The sequence below is a fragment of the Cryptomeria japonica genome, chromosome 4, assembly GCF_030272615.1.
Source record: "Cryptomeria japonica chromosome 4, Sugi_1.0, whole genome shotgun sequence".
Classification (NCBI taxonomy): domain Eukaryota; kingdom Viridiplantae; phylum Streptophyta; class Pinopsida; order Cupressales; family Cupressaceae; genus Cryptomeria; species Cryptomeria japonica.
In genome coordinates, this window is record NC_081408.1 from 668,807,810 (window position 1) to 668,828,220 (window position 20,411).

Sequence of the window (20,411 nt, forward strand, 5' to 3'; positions counted from 1 at the left end):
CAGATATACTTTCCTCCATAAGGTCAATTCCACGCCCAAAGAAGAAGTTGGAAAGAGGGGCGTGGAAATTAAGTCAAGGATAAGGAGGAAAGAAAAATCCCCTCAGTAAAGAAAATCAAAAATTCTCCTCAGGCATGGAAAATCGCCCAAAAGTTGAACAAATTTCAAGGCAACAACAAAATTGGTCAAGGGAGAGAATTCTCTCTATCCTAAGCTCTGAAGCTCAAATTAGAAAAAATTCCTAAAAAATAGGGAAGGTGATTCATTGATCAAAAATTTCTTCCCAAGATGAAGAAATTCCAGGAAAGTGAAAAAATTGACTTTCCAAGAAAGTGAAAAATTGACTAAGTGTTGGAAATTCCTTCCTTCAGGACAGAATTCCAAGAAAGTGAAAAATTGACTAAGTGTTGGAAATTTCTTCCTTTAGGACAGAATTTCAGGAAAGCGAAAAATTGACTAAGTGTTGAAAATTCCTTCCTTCAAGAGAAAAATTGACTATGTGTTGGAATTTCCTTCCTTTAGGACAGAATTCTTGGAAAATGTGAAATTTGGCTAAGGATTGAAGATATTACTTCCTCATGGAAGAAATGTGCCCAAGGTGAAGAATTTCAAGGCACAAGGAAAATTGGCTAAGATTTTCTCTCTCCAGAGCTCAGAACAAGACAAAATTTCCATCTAGGAAAGCAAAAAATTGACTTAGTATTGGAAATTTCTTCCTTCAAGAGAAAAATTGACTAAGTGTTGGAATTTCCTTCCTTCAAGACAGAATTCTTGGAAAATGTGAAATTTGGCTAAGGATTGAAGAAATTACTTCCTTAGGGAAGAAATGTGCCCAAGGTGAAGAATTTCAAGGCACAAGGAAAATTGGCTAAGTAAGAAGATTTTCTCTCTCCAGAGCTCAAAACAAGACAAAATTCCTTAAGCATGGAAAATGGTCAGTGGTCAAGAAAATCTTCCTTTAGAACGAAGTGTGCACAAAAATTTTCCTTAAGGACAAAATTCTCTCTTCAAGAATTTTCTCTCTCCAAGAATTCCAAATGTGCAGGATTCCTGCAGGAGCGGATAAATTTGTTGAAATTCTTCCAAGGCAAGAAAATCTTCAAAATGTCTTTTGTAAGCCGAGAATGGAAAAATTCTTGTAAAGTATGAGTTAGCGACAAGCAAAGAGAATATCCCGTATTAATGAAGCACAAGTAGGAAAATTATAAATGATGGCATGGTCCATTTGCATGGCAAGAATCTATTGAGTACATGAAGGCATAGTGGCACATTCATTGCTGGAATATTTGACCAAGGTGGCGGCTAATTCATTGCATGGCAACCGTCGTACTTAATGCAGTGGTGGAGCATCTTTTGCATGTAAACAATTTTGGAGGTAATGGTGAATTTGAAAGAAGTGGTGCATTTAATGCACAGTGGGCACCATTTTGGGCAGGAAAGAATTTATTGTAAATGAGCATGAGGGGCATTTAATATTTATTCCCACCTTGTTGCATCATGTGTGGGGAATCTTTTAGGGCAAACCATAATTAGGGTTTTGCATGTAATCATGGACTGGGGCCTATATAAAGGGGTGACCCCCCTCATTTGTAAGGGAGGGAGATTTGTATGAAATTGTTGTGATAAGTTTTTGAGATAATAACAGTGAAACATTGTTCTCTGATGGTGTCCACTTAAGTTATTTTTCAAAACTTGCATGGTTTCACCTTCCTCACTTAGGGTAGAAGTACAGTAGTGCTTTGATTTCAATGGAGAATGTAATGGTGTTTGATTAATTTCCATGTTTCATACTTTTTGCATCTTGTTGATTATAAGTTGCAATGTAAAGTTAGCCCAAGCCACTAAATTTGTGCTAAGTTCAATTAAGGATAGTCATATGGATTGCATCGTTTTGGGTATTCAAATGCACTTTCTCGATGTGAAAATCCTTCAACACCCTTGGAAGATTGCACCAGTTCTTGTGGAGTTGTAGTTAATCTTGGAGAAACAAAATTTGGTTTATTTGGAATTCGTCCATTAGAACACTATCTATTGATATCACTGCCCTTAGGAGTAGATTTAGATCCTTCTAACCCTCTCCCCTTTAATTTCAGTCCATTCCAGTTCAATTCATTCGAAGTAGAAGCATCACAAAATTGCTATATCCAATGATGAAATTCCAACCACTACAAAGAAGTGAAAGAATGATCCAAACGTAAGTCCCCTTGGATTACCAGCATATCACATTAAGCCGACTGAGTCACATCCATCGCATAATCGGAACCTTGGATTCAATCGTTTGACTTACTGTAATCTTAGCATAAGATTGAACTTTGATCAAGAGAGAGTAAAGTGACCGTTGGGCAACTTTATTCTGTGTTAGATGCTATCATAAAAAACACGTCAACAAAATTGGCGCTAGAAGGGGGGCCGAATACACAAAATCCAAATTCTATCATTTCAAATTTATGGAGGTTATCTGAAGCCATTTTTTTTTAACCCTCCTCCGCAACCAATGGATATGGCACTAGAAGGAGGGCATGAACATCAAATCGTTCATTTTCACAAAGTGCAAAAAATTCAAGTTGGGCAGAACCAATGTGAGCTTTCAAGTGCAAAATCAAAGATATGCTAGATCTCTTATATGTCAGAAAATCCAAAAATCCAAAAAAACTAGAAATTAGAAAATCAAAAAAGATTTCTCAATGGATGGGCGACCGTTTCATATTTCTTGTTGTCGGGATAGTCTCCTTTTGGACATCACTTAGATTTAGGAAGACTTGAATGCACAACTGCACCCCAGGAATTTGTCAAATTTTGCCTTACCAAGGAGGTGTCGGATTCATGAAACCACCAAGCACAATGAGATGAATTGCTTGACATTCTTATCAAGAATAGAATTGGTTATACAAGGGAAAATCTTCTTTTGGGATATTCCAAAACCAGAATTGTTCATAAAGCCTGACGATGAGGTCAATGGAAATGATCCTTTCTCAAGATTCAAGTTGAGAATTCAAAATTAGATAGAATTGGGTAAAGAATAGCTTGAAAGCATGTTGCTTCCTCGTTGGTGTTGGATTCACAATGCACCTCACTCAGAATTCACTTGTTCCATATGTGAAGAGGCCATCAACCAAGCTAGATGTCAGTTGGGATTATCAGAATTACAAAGGAAATGCATCTAGAACGAGCATCTTATTCCTACATCAAAAGAACGAAGCATTGCAACATCATCAGGTTGTGAAAGAAGAAAATTGGAAGAAGATAGTACAATTGAATCAAGCATTCAAGTGGATGAAGATTGTTCCTATATCACACCAGAACGAGAGGTCGTTGGAGTAGAGATCAAAGAAGCAATGGAATACATCTAAGCAAGGAGAACCACCCAAGGCGACTATCAGCATATGGAAGCGAATGAATATACAGAATTGTAAGTTATTGAAGATCATCAAGAACCAAAAATGGACTTAGCTCAAAGTAGAGATGGTGTGAGAGATTTCCAAAGTTCATTCATCCAAGGAGGATAACATGAAGAGGGAAGTGTTTCTAGTACACTTCAAGAAGGAATAATCCTTAATGAAGAAGTTCATTCATGCATGCACAAGATGGAAGAAACGATAAGCAACTTAACGCAAGAAGGAATATTTGATGATCAATGGGTCACCAAGATGGAAGCAAAGAATGAAGAGCAATTCAGGTTGGGGCTAGACTCGTTACTGAAGATTCAAAAGGAGCTAGCTATTGAAATGCTTCATGTTTCCAAGTTTCCATTTGAATCCAAATTTCGCCACCTTGTACCTATTGAGGATTGGAATTCTGAGTTGCATGTTGCGAATGTGAGTGGGATGATACATCACCGACTCCGACCTCCTAACGAAGCAATGGGTGACACACAAGAGTTCCTACCCATGCACAAAAACCACCGGGTTGTCTCTTTCCTTGCTCCTGAGTTTGAAAGCTATGAATTTGATTACGGAAATTTAGGAAGAACTTGTTTATGGATTGATCATGGTCCCGATGAGTTGCCACAGTTGCTAATCTTTCCTGAAGTTTTGCTTGAGTTTGAGATTTGTATTATGAAAGATTACTTTTCTGAGTTTAAAGATGAATTTGCAAGGCTTCAAACCATAACTAATGCCATGTTACTCCTGCACATCCTGAGAAATCATGTTAGGAGTTGTATATATTTAGGTCTTGTGAGTATTGTCCGTTCAAATTTTTTTGTTCCTATTAGACTAGGTTTCCCTTTTGTGGGTTTCGGTTTGTTTTGTTTTGGGTTTTCCCTTTCCTTTTTTGGTTTTGGTTTGTTTCGTTTTGTTTTGCTTTGGGTTTTGGTTTTTGGTTTTCAACCTATGGTGTTGGTTTCCCTTGAGCTTGTCCCCTCAAGTGGTTTTGCTTAGTTCTAGGGTTTTGAGTGACCTTAAACGTTTGGAGTCCCTACTTGCGAGTAGGGTGATAATGTTTTCCCTTACACACGCCTGGTTATATTCCACTAATGCTATATCTTGACACAGGAATCTTGAGATGTCACACTTCACACGCCTAATCAATTGCTCTAAGTCATTTAGATTTCTTGGGAGAAGTTATGGTCGGTGAAATCTTGCTTCAGTGCCACTGAAATCCCCAAACCCATAGTAAGCTTCATTGCTTACGAGCCGAAGAAATTGACAAAAGCAGAAAATATCAAAAGGAAGAAAATAAAATAAAAATGAAAAATCAAAGTATTGGCTTTGGGAATATGCAGATAACTCCATCGGGGCTATGGATGCCAAACTGGCAGTGGAGCAATATTCGTGGAATTTCAGAGACAACCTCATCGGAGCTATGGACACTTGACTGCCAGCAAGGCAATGTCCAAGGTGCTTTTGAAGTATAGATACCTTTAGCTTGCCATAACTAATTCTAAGAGTCTTAATGGTCTTGTGAGATGGAATTAACGCATATGCACACACTTAAGCAATCTCAAATGAATGTGCTTTAATCTGGGTTCTCGCCCTGAAGTGTTGAACCCGTGGATCGGGTTTTTTATCTTTGAAATGTTCAGGAACATTTATCGGGTGGGTGCTAGATGTTGTGATGTTTTCAGTCCAATGAAGTGATAGTCTACAAAAAATCACGATTATACCCGATTAATCCTAAATCCTGGAGCTAGCCGATTTATTCCCTGAAAAAATCCTGATTCATGAAAAAACCGTTGACCCAATTTTCAAAGATTTTTTGCATTTAAATCATATTAAAAAAATGTTAAAACCCCAAAAATGACAAAAAAGTGAACAATCATTGTAAAAACTTGCAAAACCCTAGAAAAACGCATGAAATTACTGAATTTCTTAGAAATAGGGTTGGTCTGAGACAAAATCAGAGTCAATGTGGAATCAACGTCGAAAAAGTTTGTTATTTTGTCCATTTTCAGGGGGTTCATCATTCCCCACACTTGTTTAAACCCACGAGGTCAACGACCCAACAAAGGTAGAAAGCCCACGAGCTCAATGGCCCAGTAGGGGTTTGAACCTTGGTGACTACCTCACCAATGGAGTTTTCCTACCACAACACTAAACATTCAAAGACATATTTAATATATGTAGATATAGATATATGTTTTTTAATTTATAATTGATATAGTTAATTTTAGCTCAAACAAAGACATACAATTCATTATGTAAGCAACATATCTAAAGTGCTCCATGAAAACCTGAATGACAACAAACAAGCTTACATAGTTGTAATAAAAGAGCCTCCAACACACAATCCTTAAAATTTGTCTCTACCTAAAATAGTAGTTGCAAGCTAGGTATTGCCAAAATAGTAGTTGCAAGCTAGATATTGCCAAAACCAGTGGCTTGCTAATCTTTTACTTCAGCTAAACAAATGCCTTCTGTTGAATTCGACCCCATATAAAAGACTTACCAATTGCCATCAGGAAATATGAGCATTCCAACTATGGAATATGATTTGACAAGCTTTCTAATATATTGAATTAACCCTACAAAACTCCTTGCCTCAATCACAATGAAATTCTTGGATCACTTCAAAATGGCTTTCATTACTATTTGTCTGTTAACTTTTGATCTCTATTACTTCATAGACTTAGTTAATATTTGATCTAACTTAGACAACTATTCGGTGTATTTGGTGACTACCCTCTTAAGAAGTTATTTAAAAAAATCAGTAATATGAATATAAACATTAAAAAATTATTTTCCTATGTAATCAGTAATATGAATATAAACATCAAAAAATTATTTTCTACAATTCACGGGTTAAACCCTATTTTATTTGCTCTTTATATCTCTATGCTATGGAAATGCCCTGAAGTTATTTAAAAAAATAGTTTCTCTCTTTTCTACAATTTTTATGTTTTTTTTTTAAATCCAATTTTTTGCCGATTTTTGCCCAATTTTTTCAAAAAATCTTATACTTTTGGTTTGTCAATTTTTTCCCTAAACGATTTTTGCTACTATGGTTTTCACACATCGCCCCATTGCAAATGGTGACCCCCTACTTTTTAGGTCCTCTTGATCTTTTTGTTGTGTTTCTCTGGGTTTTTTCACAGCAATCCATTCAATCTCCATGGTCTACAAGTGTTTTGGTGAATTTTGATAGAGTCTGCAAGTCATTTGAGTAAATTTGGCTAAATCTGGAGCTCGTTTGGTTTATTTTAGAGATTTGCCCTTCAGATTTGGATTTGAGGCCTTTCCCTAAGGGTTTTGGAAAAACTAAACATTGCATTGGAATCAGGACCCTTCAAGGAAACTACCAGTGATATTTGAGTGAATTCTGAGCAACTTTCTATTTTAGAAAGTTCCTATTTTTTTAGGGATTTCACTACCTCCCGGATTGTCTTTATTTTGCCAAAAATCAAACACTATTTTTAGTAAGTGTCGTCTCGTCCTGTTTTGCTCTAATCTTAACATTTTGAAGTACTTACTATTTATAGTAAGTCTATTTTTGGCAGGTTCTTCACAAGCAGAGGTCCTAACACTGAAGATTGTCTAAATCCGAAAAATCAAAAAGCAGGCAGTTGATCGAAAAATGGTAGTGTGGAAATCATTCCAAAAGTGGAAAGGCATTGAAAATCCTCCAAGGCAAGAAATCACTTCAATTCCAAATATGACATCTTGATCTGGAAATGAGCAAAAAATTGACTAAGTTTGTCCTTGCCAAGGCAGAATGGCTTTCAAGGAGGTGAGCGCCAAATTGAGGGTGTAGAGGATTTTCCTCCACGCCACTTTTTCCTTCACCTTGCCAAATTCACGCCCATGTAGAAAGTTGGGTGCCAAAATGGGGGTGTGGAGGAATTTTCCTCCACCCCCAAAAAAATCCTGCATCACACCAAATTGGTGCCCAAGGTTAAGGAAGAGCACCAAAATGAGGGTGTGGAGGACCCAAAATTCCTCCCTTGCATAGAAATTCCGAACAGACAAGGAAAAGTCAACAAAGTCACCATTCCTCCACTGCATGGAATTTGCACCCAAGCATCAGGACAGAGCGCTAGACAGAGGGGGTGATGGAATTTTGCCCAAGGCATAGAATTCCTCCACAAGGTCATTCTAGCGCCCAAGATTGAAGGTTGTATTCCAAGGCATGGAAATTTGAAGACAAGGATAAGAATGAGAAAGGAAATTCCCACTGGGAAAAATTTCAAAAAATCCTCTTTCAGGCATGAAAATTCATCTGAATTTCAAGATGATGGCAAAATCGGCTAAGCGAGAGAATTTTCTCTCCTGGACCCTAGACCTCAAATTTGAAAAAAATCCTAAAATATAGGAAAGGTGATGAATTGATCGAAAAAATTCTTTTCGAATAGAATTCTTGGAAAAAAGTGAAAAATTGACTAAGTGTTAGAAATTCCTTCCTTCAAGACAGAATTCCAAGAAAGTGAAAAATTGACGAAGTGTTGGAAAATCCTTCCTTCAAGACAGAATTCCACGAAAGTGAAAAATTGACTGTGTTTTGGAAGTTCCTTCCTTCAGGACAAAATTCCAGGAAAGTGAAAAATTGACTAAGTGTTGAAAATTCCTTCCTTTAGGACAGAATTCCAGGAAAGTGAAAAATTGACTAAGTGTTGGAAATTCCTTCCTTCAAGACAGAATTCCTAGAAAATGTGAAATTTGGCTAAGGATTGAAGAAATTCCTTCCCTAGGGGTAAAGTAGAATCAAGGTCAAGAATGGGCGACAAATGAAGGGTATGGAGGACTTTTCCTCCTTGAGCAAAATTCCTTCACCATGTGTTTTTAGCACCCAAGTTGGAGATGAAGTGTTGGACAGGGGTAAGGAAGAAATTTCTTTCCGGATGAAGAATTCCTCCACAACATGAAATTGACATTGGAAGAAAAGAGTGGAAATCCCAGTCAAGGAAGAAAATTCAAAATTCTTTTTTAGAGAAGAAACTTCGCCCAAAATGAAGAAATTTTGAGGCAAGGTAAAAAATTGGTCAAGGGAGAGAATTCTCTCTCTCCTGGATTCCGAAGCTCAAAAATGAAAAAATTCCTAAAAAATAGGAAAAGTGACAAATTGATCAAAAACCTCCTTCAAGACAAGATGAACACAAAAACACAAGAAAATTCTTTCAAGATAAAATTTTCTCTCCAAGAATTCCAGATGTGCAGGATTCCTGCAGGAGCGGATAAATCTATTAAAATTCTTCCAAGGCAGGAAAATCTTCCAAAATGTCTTTTGTGAGCCCAGAATGGAAAGATTCTTGTAAAGGATGAGTTGCTGACATGCAAAGAGAATATTCCGTATTAATGAAGCACAACCAAAAAAATTATAAATGATGGCGGGGTCCATTTGCATGGCAAGAATCTATCGAGTACATGAAGGCATAGTGGTGCATTCATTGCTGGAATATTTGACCAAGGTGGCGGCTAATTCATTCCATGGCAGTTGTTGTATTTAATGCAATGGTGGAGGATCTTTTGCATGTAGCCAATTTTGGAAGTGATGGCACATGCAATGCACATTGGGCGAGTTTGAAAGAAATGGTGCATTTAATGCACAGTGAATGCCATTTTTGGTAGGAATGTAATTAATTGATAATGGGCATAATGGGTCATTTAATGTTTATTCCCACCTTGTTGCATCTTGTGTGCGAAATCTTTTGGGTCAAACCTTAATTAGGGTTTGCATGTAATCAAGGCTGGAGACCTATATAAAGGGGTGATCCCCTCATTTGTAAAGCAAGGAGTTTTGTATGAAATTGTTGTGATAAGTTAATGAGATAATAACAGTGAAACATTGTTCTCTGATGGTGTCCACTTAAGTTATTTTTCAAAATTTTCATGGTTTCACCTGCCTCACTTAGAATATAAGTAGAGTAGTGCTTTGATTTCAATGGAGAATGTAATGGTGTTTGATGAATTTCCATGGTTCATACTTTTTGCATCTTGTTGACTATAAGTTGCAGTGTAAAGTTAGCCTACGCCACTAAATTTGTGCTAAGTTCGATTGTGGATAGTTGTTTGGATTTTGTCGTTTTGTGTATTCAAATGCACTTTCCTAATGTGAAAATCCTTCAACATCCTTGGAAGATTGCACCAGTTCTTGTCGAGTTGTAATTAATCTTGGCCAAGCAGAATTTGGTTTATTTGGAATTCGTCCATTAGAGCACTATCTGTCGATATCACTACACTTAGGAGTAGATTTAGATCCTTCTAAACCCTTTCCCCTTTAATTTCAGTCCATTCTAGTTCAATTCATTTGAAGCAAAAGCATCGCAGAATTGCCATATCTGATGATGAAGTTCCAACCACAGCAAAGAAGTGAAAGAATGATTCAAACATAAGTCCCCTTGGATTACCAGCATATCACATCAAGCCAACTGAGTCACGTCCATTGCATAATCGAAACCTTGGAGTCAATTGTTTGAACTTATTGCAATCTTAGCATACAATTAGACTTTGATCAAGAGAGAGTAAAGTGACCGTTTGAAAACTTTATTCTGTGTTGCGCGTGGTCACAAAACGCACGTCAACACTGCTCATTAGCCATTAGCATTCAATGTTGTGTCATAAGTTACTTCTAAAAAATTTAGGAGTTACGTAAAAATAATTGCATTCAAGTTCATTTTATATAATACATGTAATGATTTATTCGTCAAAGCATGCAATGATCAAAGTTCAAGGATTGCTTCACAAGTCAAATATGAATGTATTGAATAATAAAACTTCCAAACCTAAAATACCATCTATAAAATTTAATTTGTTCATTAAGGTGTATTTACTTTTCCTATTTTGCTAGTATTCTCAATGATAACATCTAAAATCTAAAAGCAAATTATTCATATGACCTCTGAAAATAACAAAACAAAAAGATAATCATTCAAAAGGAAAGCTACAATAAAGCACACAAAAAATTAACGGCAGTACAAAATAAAAACATTTTGCTATTTAGCTCAAACATGGTACATATTACATCAGCACCAAGAATGTACATATTCTTGTACCTGTGTCATTTGCCCTTTTTAGTTCTTCATCACAAAGAGAAAGTGCAATCGCATGATCCAAATCCTCATTTTCACTATGTGAGTGGCCATCCTAAATACAAAAAATAAGATGAAGATAATAAGGATACAATAAGCACAGAGATATGCTGATAAAAGAGAGAATATGTTTTGGATATGACCAAGACGGAGAGATATATCAAAAAAGAAAAATAATTTTTAATAGGTTAAAAATTAACTAACACAAGTCATTTTTAAATTACCACAAGAATTGAAGTTAACAGTATGTTGAAATTTGACTTTGCAAAGATAAAACTGTAACAAGTATGTTTATGGTTTAGCCTGGCTAATAATGACTACTTTTGTTAACTGTAATTTGTATGCATAACAATACTTAGTCACTTGCAGAATGCTTCGATATAAATCCCATAAGATATGTGACAGACATCATAATGAATTAGGATTCTCCGTTGTTTTGCTGAGTTTTGAAGATGGGTTGACATGGGAACATGAGAAGACAGTTTTGGGGGTGGCAAGGATTTTCTTGAATATTGGAGATGCTGGGGAGACAGCTATTAAAATAACTAAAACAAACAAAAGCAGCTTAAATTAAAAAAAGTAAATACAATGTGCTGAATTTGCAAGGACAATCCTTTCACTTAGTTTTTTGGCAAATGGAGCAGGCTGTCCAGCACTAAAAAGGAGACATCCCCTCCAATTCTCTGAGACATTTGGGAAAGTCACCTAGACCCTCATTGACATGTCCCTGTGAAATAACGGAATCCTCTTCTGTTATAAGTGAGAAGGTATATTATTCAACCCAATGCCTTTATGCATAATACTTTGAGAAGAAGAACAAATATCCTCTACAAGAAGAGTGGAAAAATGCTCGATACAGGAACCTAAACTGAGAAGTGTATTTATGATACCTATAACATAAGTACAGGACTGAGACAAATGGATTGGTGGGATCGTTCAACTTCCATCTACCATAAGACTCAATGTGGAACTGACATATGGGTTGCAAAAGTGCAAGACTCAAGCACAAGCTAGCATTAGGTGAGTTTGGCCATAATCAGTGGTATGCCAACATCGGACTCAGATTGGTCAAATCTAAATAAAAGGACTTTGGCACTGCCCATGTTGGCAGTCGAAATGGAGTTGACAGTAAGATAGATGTGAGTGTTGCTGTGAAGGTTGACACACTAGCATCAAATGAATTTGAAAATTTTGGCTTTCAAGGAACTTGATCTCATTGAGGACTTGGTGCCTTTGTCATTCATTTCCCCCTTCAAAATAAATAGTCCCCATTGTATTAGCTGTGCAAACATGGAAACTTATACAGTTATACTATATTTGATCCCTAGAAAACCGCTTAACTTACACTGGTGATACACCTACTTTAACAATACACAACATGGGGAAGGTCTTGTAGTGAATGTGACTAAACCTATTTCCAATGATCTAATCATGCTTAAATACAACTATATAGCATGGATCAATTCTGATCCAAAAATCAGATCAAATCAAGCTGGATCAATGGTGTCGTGGAGAACTTCTCAATCAGGAAGGGAACTAAGCTTTGAAACATGGAAATGCCATCAAACTGGTGTTATTTGATACATGACAGTCTATGATGATGTTTGTAAGATAGTTCAGGTGATCTGGAACATCTTGGAGAGCTTTCACAAATTTATTGATTATGAAAAAGTACAAAATAAAAAATAGCAAAATCTGTAGTGACCCCACAAAAACTTTGTGCAAATAAATTCAGATATAAATATTTTAAAAAGATCTTGCATAAATGCAGATTTCTTTAGAATTTATACACCAACATTAATAGCCCCAATTAACAAATGAGCCAGAGAAGAAAGATAAATTTCAGAACTTTTCTTATTATTAATGAAGTCAGGAAATACATCAAAATATGTTGTAACATGGCAACAGCGACACTGTAATTGCATTGCCTGAATCCACAACAACTACAAATCATGCAAACTTATTAAAGTTAAATCTACAACCATGTGGGCTCATTCACAACCTCTAAGTGAGATTGTCATACAGAACCAACGGGGTTTCATCCTCTATATTAGAATATTGTACTGTTTCTTTAATGGTCATCTTAGTCATCTTAGTCATCTTAGTCGTTTTAGTTAGTTTCTATTTTCAGCTTCTGTTTACAATTGTTTCTTTTAGAAACATCGTCTCTTGTAAATTCTTTATATAGAGCTCTCGCTCTATTGTTTAATAACATCGAATATTTTAACATGGTATCAGAGCGGGCCAATGGGATTTCATAAAATTTGGCAAAAAAATTCATAACCTCTTCTTATCTGGAATTTTTTTTTTCTAGAAATTTGTTTTTTCAATTTTTTATAGATCATTGGAGGTTTTGTTGAAATATTTGTAGAATTTTGTGGGCTCTTTTGAAGCTATAATTCGAAATTTTTGTGGGTTCATGGACCTATGTTTGTGGGCAGTTTGGGTGCTACGTTTGAAGATTGTGGAGGTCTTCTTCTAATTTTTAGTGCTTTCTGTTCGCGACTATGGTGTTTCAGATCTACAACCCGCATTTGTATTCTGCATCCTGCAACCTAGGGTTTCAAATCCTCTGTACCTACGATCTAGGGATTCGTGGAGTCAGGCCTTGTTCGCTGTCTTCATCTCCCTGCAACAATGCAACTAGGGCACACAATCTGCCTCTTTGTTTGGTCGCTTGGAGATGTTCTAGTGGGTTTTAATAAAAAATTTCCCTTAAAAAATTTCTGATGGATTTTATTAATTTTTTTTCCCTTAAAAAATTTCTAATGGCTTTTAATAATTTTTTCCCTTAAAAAATTCTGGGAGGCTTTTAATAATTTTTATCCTAAAAAATTTATTTTGTTTGGTTTACAATTTTCTCCTCAAATATTATTGTAAGGGTTTTTCGATTTTTCACCTCAAAAATCATGTCCGATTTTGATCGATTTTTCACCTCAAAAATTGTGTTCAATTTTGATCAATTTTTCACCTCAAAAATCGTGTCTAGTCATCTGTGATTCGCAATGTTCGTGTGGAATTCTGGGTTTTGCATGATTTTGTCCTCAAAAATCATGAGTACACGTGTTCTTGTCTTAGGGTTTTTACAATTTTTTCTGAAAAAACGATGCTTTGTAAACTTCAATTTTTGGGTTTGGCAATTTTTTCCTCGAAAGACGTGGCTTCTTGCAGTCTGTTTTGGCCATCATGCTCATCTGCAAAAGTTTGTAAATGATTTGTGTTATCCAAAAGTTCTCCAGATTCTGGGAGGGTCAGTGGCAGGCTCATCTCAATGACAAGGTCAGTGGTAGGCTCATGTCACAGAATATTCTGAGAAGAAGGGGGCAGCCTTCTTTGTTATTCTCTGGGTAGTTAGAATGATGACCATTAAGGGAGGGTATTAGAATATTGTAATGTTTCTTTAATGGGCATCTTAGTCATCTTAGTCGTTTAAGTTAGTTTATATTTTCAGCTTCTGTTTACAATTGTTTCTTTTAGAAACATAGTCTCTTGTAAATTCTTTATATAGAGCTCTCACTCTATTGTTTAATAACATTGAACATCGAATATTTTAACACTCTAATCCTTGAAACCAAAAGGTTTTTGTCCTCACATTGATTGCTTTAACACCAATGCCCAAAACAATTTTTGGTAGGAGTTGTTTGTGTAGAATGCATAGTTCACTCCAAATCAAGTCTTTTCGGCCCATACCCCAAAGAAGGATGTTGAAATCTGCATTAAATTCCATGATCCCTTAATTGGTACACTATAGAGAACGCCCATATCTATCAAGCGTCAATTTCCCTTGAAATACACTTGAAACTATGCCCACATGAGCCTTGATGTGCCAAGGAAGAATTGGGAGATGTTTTTTTATATGATCTAACAATTTTCTTTGCATTAATACCACCAATAGATTAAGGTGTGCAGGCCAAGGAAGAGTGTGCAAAATCCACGAAAACAACAGCCAAGAATAGTGTGAGGATCATTGGAGCTTGAAACCCCAATAATTGAATTAAAGGTAACAAAGGTTGCCTGTTTTAGGTGGGAGAACCTAATGGGGGCTTTGCAAGCCCACATCAAATCATTAATGGCAATCTAGGTCAGGTAGGTGGGAGTGAATAGTGCCAAGGGCAAAATTTTTGAAGTCTAGGCATTAGAGATACCTCATGACTCTTACCACATGTCGAGGAGTCAAGGTTCAAAGGGAAAGCATAGACAAAGATAAGGTAAGAAATGGAGCTCAAAAGGAGTCAAGGAGTCAAGGTAAGGAAAAGTCTGAAACATAGACAAAGATAAGGTAAGAAATGGAGCTCAAAAAGGAAGGGATGCCAACAAGGAGAACTTTGAAATCCCTACAAAGAAAAACTTAAAAGAAATTAAGGTGGGGAATGGATGACATATGTCAAGATGGAAAAGACTGATACCCTAACAGGAATAAAGGAACAAGGCGGAACTAGGTTGAAAGGCAAGCCAAAAGAAGAAACTCCGACATCAAAATGACCATTTCCTACTTTCATATCTTAACCCATTGGAAATAAGGAATGGGCCAAAATTACGTCCAAAATAATTGGAAAGGTGACATTACAAAGTCCCCAATGCCCTAGCAAAAATACAAACATTATGGCAAAAATGAAATTGCAAGTTTGGAGGAAGTGGTGAAGACACTGATGTCATGGTAAAAACCTAATCACCAATCTAGTGGAAGCAACAAAAGTGTTAACTATTAGGATAGAGAACAAAATTTTAAGGGTTCAAGTACTTGAATCCATTCACTTTTCATGTGTGTTCTTCAACTTTGGTGTCAAGCAAGGATAGATGAATAGTATATCTCATGTAAATATAAAGTTGAAAGCGTTGACTCATGTTAGAACTTTAATTTTTGCTTGTTCTTTGTGAAATTGCAAGTGTTGAAGACAAGGTTTCTAAGTTGCAAGGGTTGCATAGCATTTGCAAAGGAGTTTTGTATGTGTTGTATGGTTCCTTAAGTTACTAGTTCAGCCTCTTCGACCTACAGGTTTGGGTCCAATCTAGCTAGGATATAGATTCAAGTTTACTTTGAGGAGGGATCCATCCAAGGCACTACTAAACCACAATGGATTTGTCCAAGTTGAAAGTTGGCAAGCCTATCCCAAATTTTGATGTCATTTGCTCCTATCACGACAAATTTTGATAGGCTCTCTAATTCCACAGCGAACCTGACAATTTTGGTATAAAAGAGTAAAAAATTAGACAAAGAAAATAGGAAAGGATAAAGGCTCTAGACACGACAATTGTAGAGGTTGCAACCATGGGCAAAAATACAAAGGTGGCACAAGAACATAGACATAGGAAGACAAATCCTACTTACTTGCAAGCATAAACATTAAACACATGTCACACAATTCTTTTGCATGAAAGTAGGAAATTGAAATCCTTATATTGTTCTTATATGCGATCTGTACACATTCTTTATATCATTGGCATTTTCTATCATCGTTGAGGGAGTAATTTACGTATGCCTTAAAAACATTAAACATTATTTATTCATTCCTTTTATTGAACTATGTTTTTGTTTATAATAAATTAATAGTTTTGTATGTTAATTAATTTTTTAAATTATTTTATTAATATTTATTAATTATCAATACTACCTTTATTATAATTTTTAATTATATTATAATGTCACATATTAACTTTATTAATATTATATAAGGCTTATAAATATTACTATATATTAAACATATTAGGAAATGTCAAATATGTATATTGTTTAAGGCTATAAATATATATATGATTTTTATATGCTTTTGTACCAGCAAATCCAAAATGGGTGAAACTCATATTTTTGGGCCACATCTACAAACCAAACCAACAAACACATACCCAAACCAGTAATAGGATCAGTAACTTAGATGAATCCAATAAGCCTTATTGATGATACGATGACTAAGATAGTGATATAAGGAACACAGTGCTCACTTTTTCTAGAGTTTCACCTTTATAGAGTTTCTCCAAGCAATTATTGTGTTCAATCGTGTGTTTATGTTTCCTTGTTTGTTGATGCTTTGTTTTACATGTTTCTCATATGTTTTATCATGGAGAACATCTATTAATGTTGTTTGCATTGTTAGCAGGTGTTAAAACATCACTTTGAAGGTTTCTTGTTGACTTGGTATATGGATATCCATGTGTGGTGAGCTCAAGAAGAGTATCTAATAAGTGTTCGTGGATCGAATTCCAACATTATGTTCAAATTGTGGATGGATTGCTTCAATAGCGGTGCAAACCATGATCTAACTAACACAATATTTAAGATTGGATAAGTTCCAGGTAAGGCATCAGACAAAACTAATAAAAGCATTTTCTCCAACCTACTTGGTGATGTTGTCGGGGCAAAGTGCATAGATCTAAGTTTATGGTGAGGACGTTTGAATCCCTGATTTTGGATTTGAAACTAAACTTTATAAATTAGATGGAACTAGTAAGGGACATGTTGATCTTGAAGCACTTATGTTTGGCAGCCATTTGTTCCAACATCTCTTTTACTTGCTTCCTATATATTCAAAATTTCCTCCATGAACTTCATGATATTGTCTACCACATTTTGCTTTGAAACAAGCTCACTTTTGGCAACACTGATCAGCCTAAATCCATTAAAACAGAATCTGAAAACCCAAGCAAACTTAAAGCTATTTTGTCTTGTAAAGTTGTGTTAAGCTATGTTGTAGGCTTGCACTCATGTTGAATGAAAGCTAAAGCCAACCCTTTCATTCCAAGTATGCAAAGGCTTGCTATTTGTACATTTATCAAACATGAAGAACGATTTGGTAAATAACTTTAGTCTAATAAAACAAAGACGAAACTTATGGACATGATGAGCTTCACAATGTGCCTAGGCCTATGGTATAATGATTATATATGGAATTTACAAAGTAGACATGTCGCAGGTATGATTCTTGTTTAATTATCTGTAGCCAAATGTAGAAATAACTATAAAACACAGGACGCTTGTAAAGATCCATTTGGAAAATAATTTATATTCTCAAAAGGCAGCAATGGAAGGTGGTGACTCAAGTCTTATGAAAGGTGGTGACCCTTTTACCAATGAAGTATAAAAGAGATCATTCCAATCATTCAAGGATCGCTTATCAATCATCACTCATGAATCCACAAAAGCAATCATCAATTAACAAATCAAGCAAACAATCAATCAGCAAACCACTCTATCAAATCAACATTCATTCAATCATCATTCACAAATATATCAAACCAACATTCATTACATCATCACTCATCAATCATCTAATCAACAATCTCTTAATCATCACTCACCAATACCTCAAATGATACAATCAAAGGAATTCACTCAATTGATCAATCATTCCACAACAATCAAATCAGATCAGAAATTAATATATAATCTACATTCAGAAAACAGGGGCCATTTGATTTAGAAAGTAATTGGTATGCAATATGATTAACTGATTAAGTATATTGTTTAATATGTAATATCTTATGTATCTTTGATCTAGTTATTAATTGGACTTACCAATCTTTCCCTACAAACAATCATATATGGATTAGTAAGGAAACATGTTAGGGAGAGGCAGCAGACTGGTTCCCACAGTGGAAGTAGACCACCCCAAGTTGGATGGACTGGACTTGGAAGTCCTGCCACTTGTGGGCAAATGGGTCAAATTGTCTTGGTTGGATGTTTCACGCCCTTGGGCTTAGTTGTGGCAAACAGTTTCTAGGCACCCTATCATGCTTTCCCCTCCAATCCCTAATATGGTTGATTGTTGGAAGTAAAACTATAGAATAGATCCAAAGAGGTGATGTTAATCATCATTTCATTAGTGTTAATTGTTTATTTATTTTAAGTTCAATAGCTATTATATGATTTAGTTAAAAAATGTCATTTGTAAACAAATTGTATTGTTGGAATTGTTACTTTAGGGCGAAAATCAAGTATACCCCAATTGGGGACATTACAGTATTCAATTGAGTCAAGTTTACTTCACACACAATGGTTTGCCTTTACTAATCTTCATGGTCCAACATTCGGTAAACCAGAGGTGAAGGTAGATGGAGCTACATTATATCAAAAGGATCCTATTGGATGGTGGACATGACATGGGAAAGATGTACTAGATTTAAGGACGCTTGCTATTCGCCTCCTTTCACAGGTTGCAAGTTCCTCTACTGCAGAGAGGAATTGGTCCACATACAGCTTTATTCACTCTAGCAAGAGGACTAGGTTAATCTCCAGACATGCAAAGAAATTGGTGGCTGTGCATAGTGCTTTGTGACTGCAAGACCATCAAACTTTAGAGTATCGACATACTCCATCTTTAAAGTGGGATGTTGATCCAAAGGATACCACCCAAATTGATAAGGAGGAGATATAGAAGGGATTGGTTAAAGTTCCATTAGATGAGCTAGCCTCTCATACTCATAGTGTGGCAGTGACTCAAAGTCAGACTGATTTTGATGTAGTGTTGGCAGATGCCGATTAGAGGCAGCCATCATACTTTCCATCACCATGTTTTACGGTTTTTGACATTTGTGACTTTGAACAAAAGTAAAGGTCAATGTGTATATGATGTAAAATTGAAAATAGTAATACTACATACACCAAAATGCCCATCGGCTATAAGTTTGCCTCGAATTGGCAAGTATCCATCTTTTGAACAAAAGTAAAGGTCCAAACATAACAGTAATGGCTACAGAAAGAAGTCTGCTAAAAAATAAAATTCCTTTCCACCAGCAATTGCTTATCTCACCAACAAAAGCACCTCATTGTTGATAGTGCTCAATTCAGGTTTCTATTTGTTGTGAGTGAGTGTATCATGGAATCAACATGAATGTTTCTGGTACAGGAAATCACTTAACCATGCAAAAGATGAATTTTGAACATAATGAGTTGCTTTCTCAAATGATCCTTTCATTAGTCAAAGAGGCATGTGCTGCCTCAAATTAATTATTCTCGATGAAGCATGCTGTCTTTATTGATTCTCAAAATTTGCATTTGATAACTAATAAGAAAGTGATTGAGAATTCACGATTGAGCTCACTAATGAGAAAGCGATTGAGAATCCACAATTCAGCTAACTAATGGGAAAGTGATTGAGAATCCTTAGTTAAGGAAAACACTGAGGAATTGAAGTGTTTATTAAGTTTAACTAGGATTAGACCATTGGAATATTTAGAATGAGGTTGAACAAGAAAACTGTACCTATGCAGCATGGTGGATGCACTTTTTACCAACATAATTATTAATTTATTAAATCCAATATTTGCTAAAAAATGCATCCAGCATGCTAGATAGATGTTTCTGACCAAGAAAAGAAAGTTGTTAGAAATTTTGAATTTTCAAATAGAAACTCTTCCAGATAATGAATATCAAAGGACACAAATTTTCAGGCATGATCCAATAATTGTTGATCTTCTATGGTGATGACAAACTCTGCATCAAAAATTATGATAAACACTGTTACAGAAGCAACTACAGGGCAACATTATATAATACAATTCATAGGTCCATCCTCTGATGGGCCTACAATACATCCTCATACATATACTGGGGTCCTTAAAGTCAGAGATCACGGATCGAATATATCATAAAATTATTTAAAGAAGACAGGACATGTACTGAGTTCTTTACAGTCAAGATGAGAGGCCGAATAAATGATGTGGAATTATATATCTATCATACAATTACTCAAAGAAGACAACTGGCAATGTGCATGGGCAGATAGTGCAATGACATGCCTATTGACTGTCAGCAATAGGTACCAAGTTCAAGACCCATAGTGGACTACTCTGTTGCCTAAGTGTGTTTCAAGAGGGTCCTTGCGAGTACAATGTGTTTCAAAATACTGGGATGACACCCCCCTGTTTGTGGAATCACTGACTGGTGCCAATTAAAGCCAGAATTCACATATCAGAAACAAAAAGACAGTTGGCAACAATGTCTTACACCATAAACTGC

The 20,411-nt window shown here is 35.8% G+C and overlaps 1 protein-coding gene across 4 annotated transcripts in view; it reads right to left on the reverse strand.

Annotated features, from left to right (window-relative positions):
• Positions 1 to 20,411, reverse strand: part of LOC131061839 (protein DA1-related 1) — a 72,609-nt gene that overhangs the window by 47,510 nt on the left and 4,688 nt on the right. For all 4 annotated transcript variants that reach the window (XM_057995680.2, XM_057995681.2, XM_057995682.2 and 1 more), the window contains one exon: positions 10,424 to 10,514. In XM_057995680.2, coding sequence (XP_057851663.1) covers positions 10,424 to 10,514 — 91 coding nt within the window. The remainder of the gene's footprint in view (positions 1 to 10,423; positions 10,515 to 20,411) is intronic.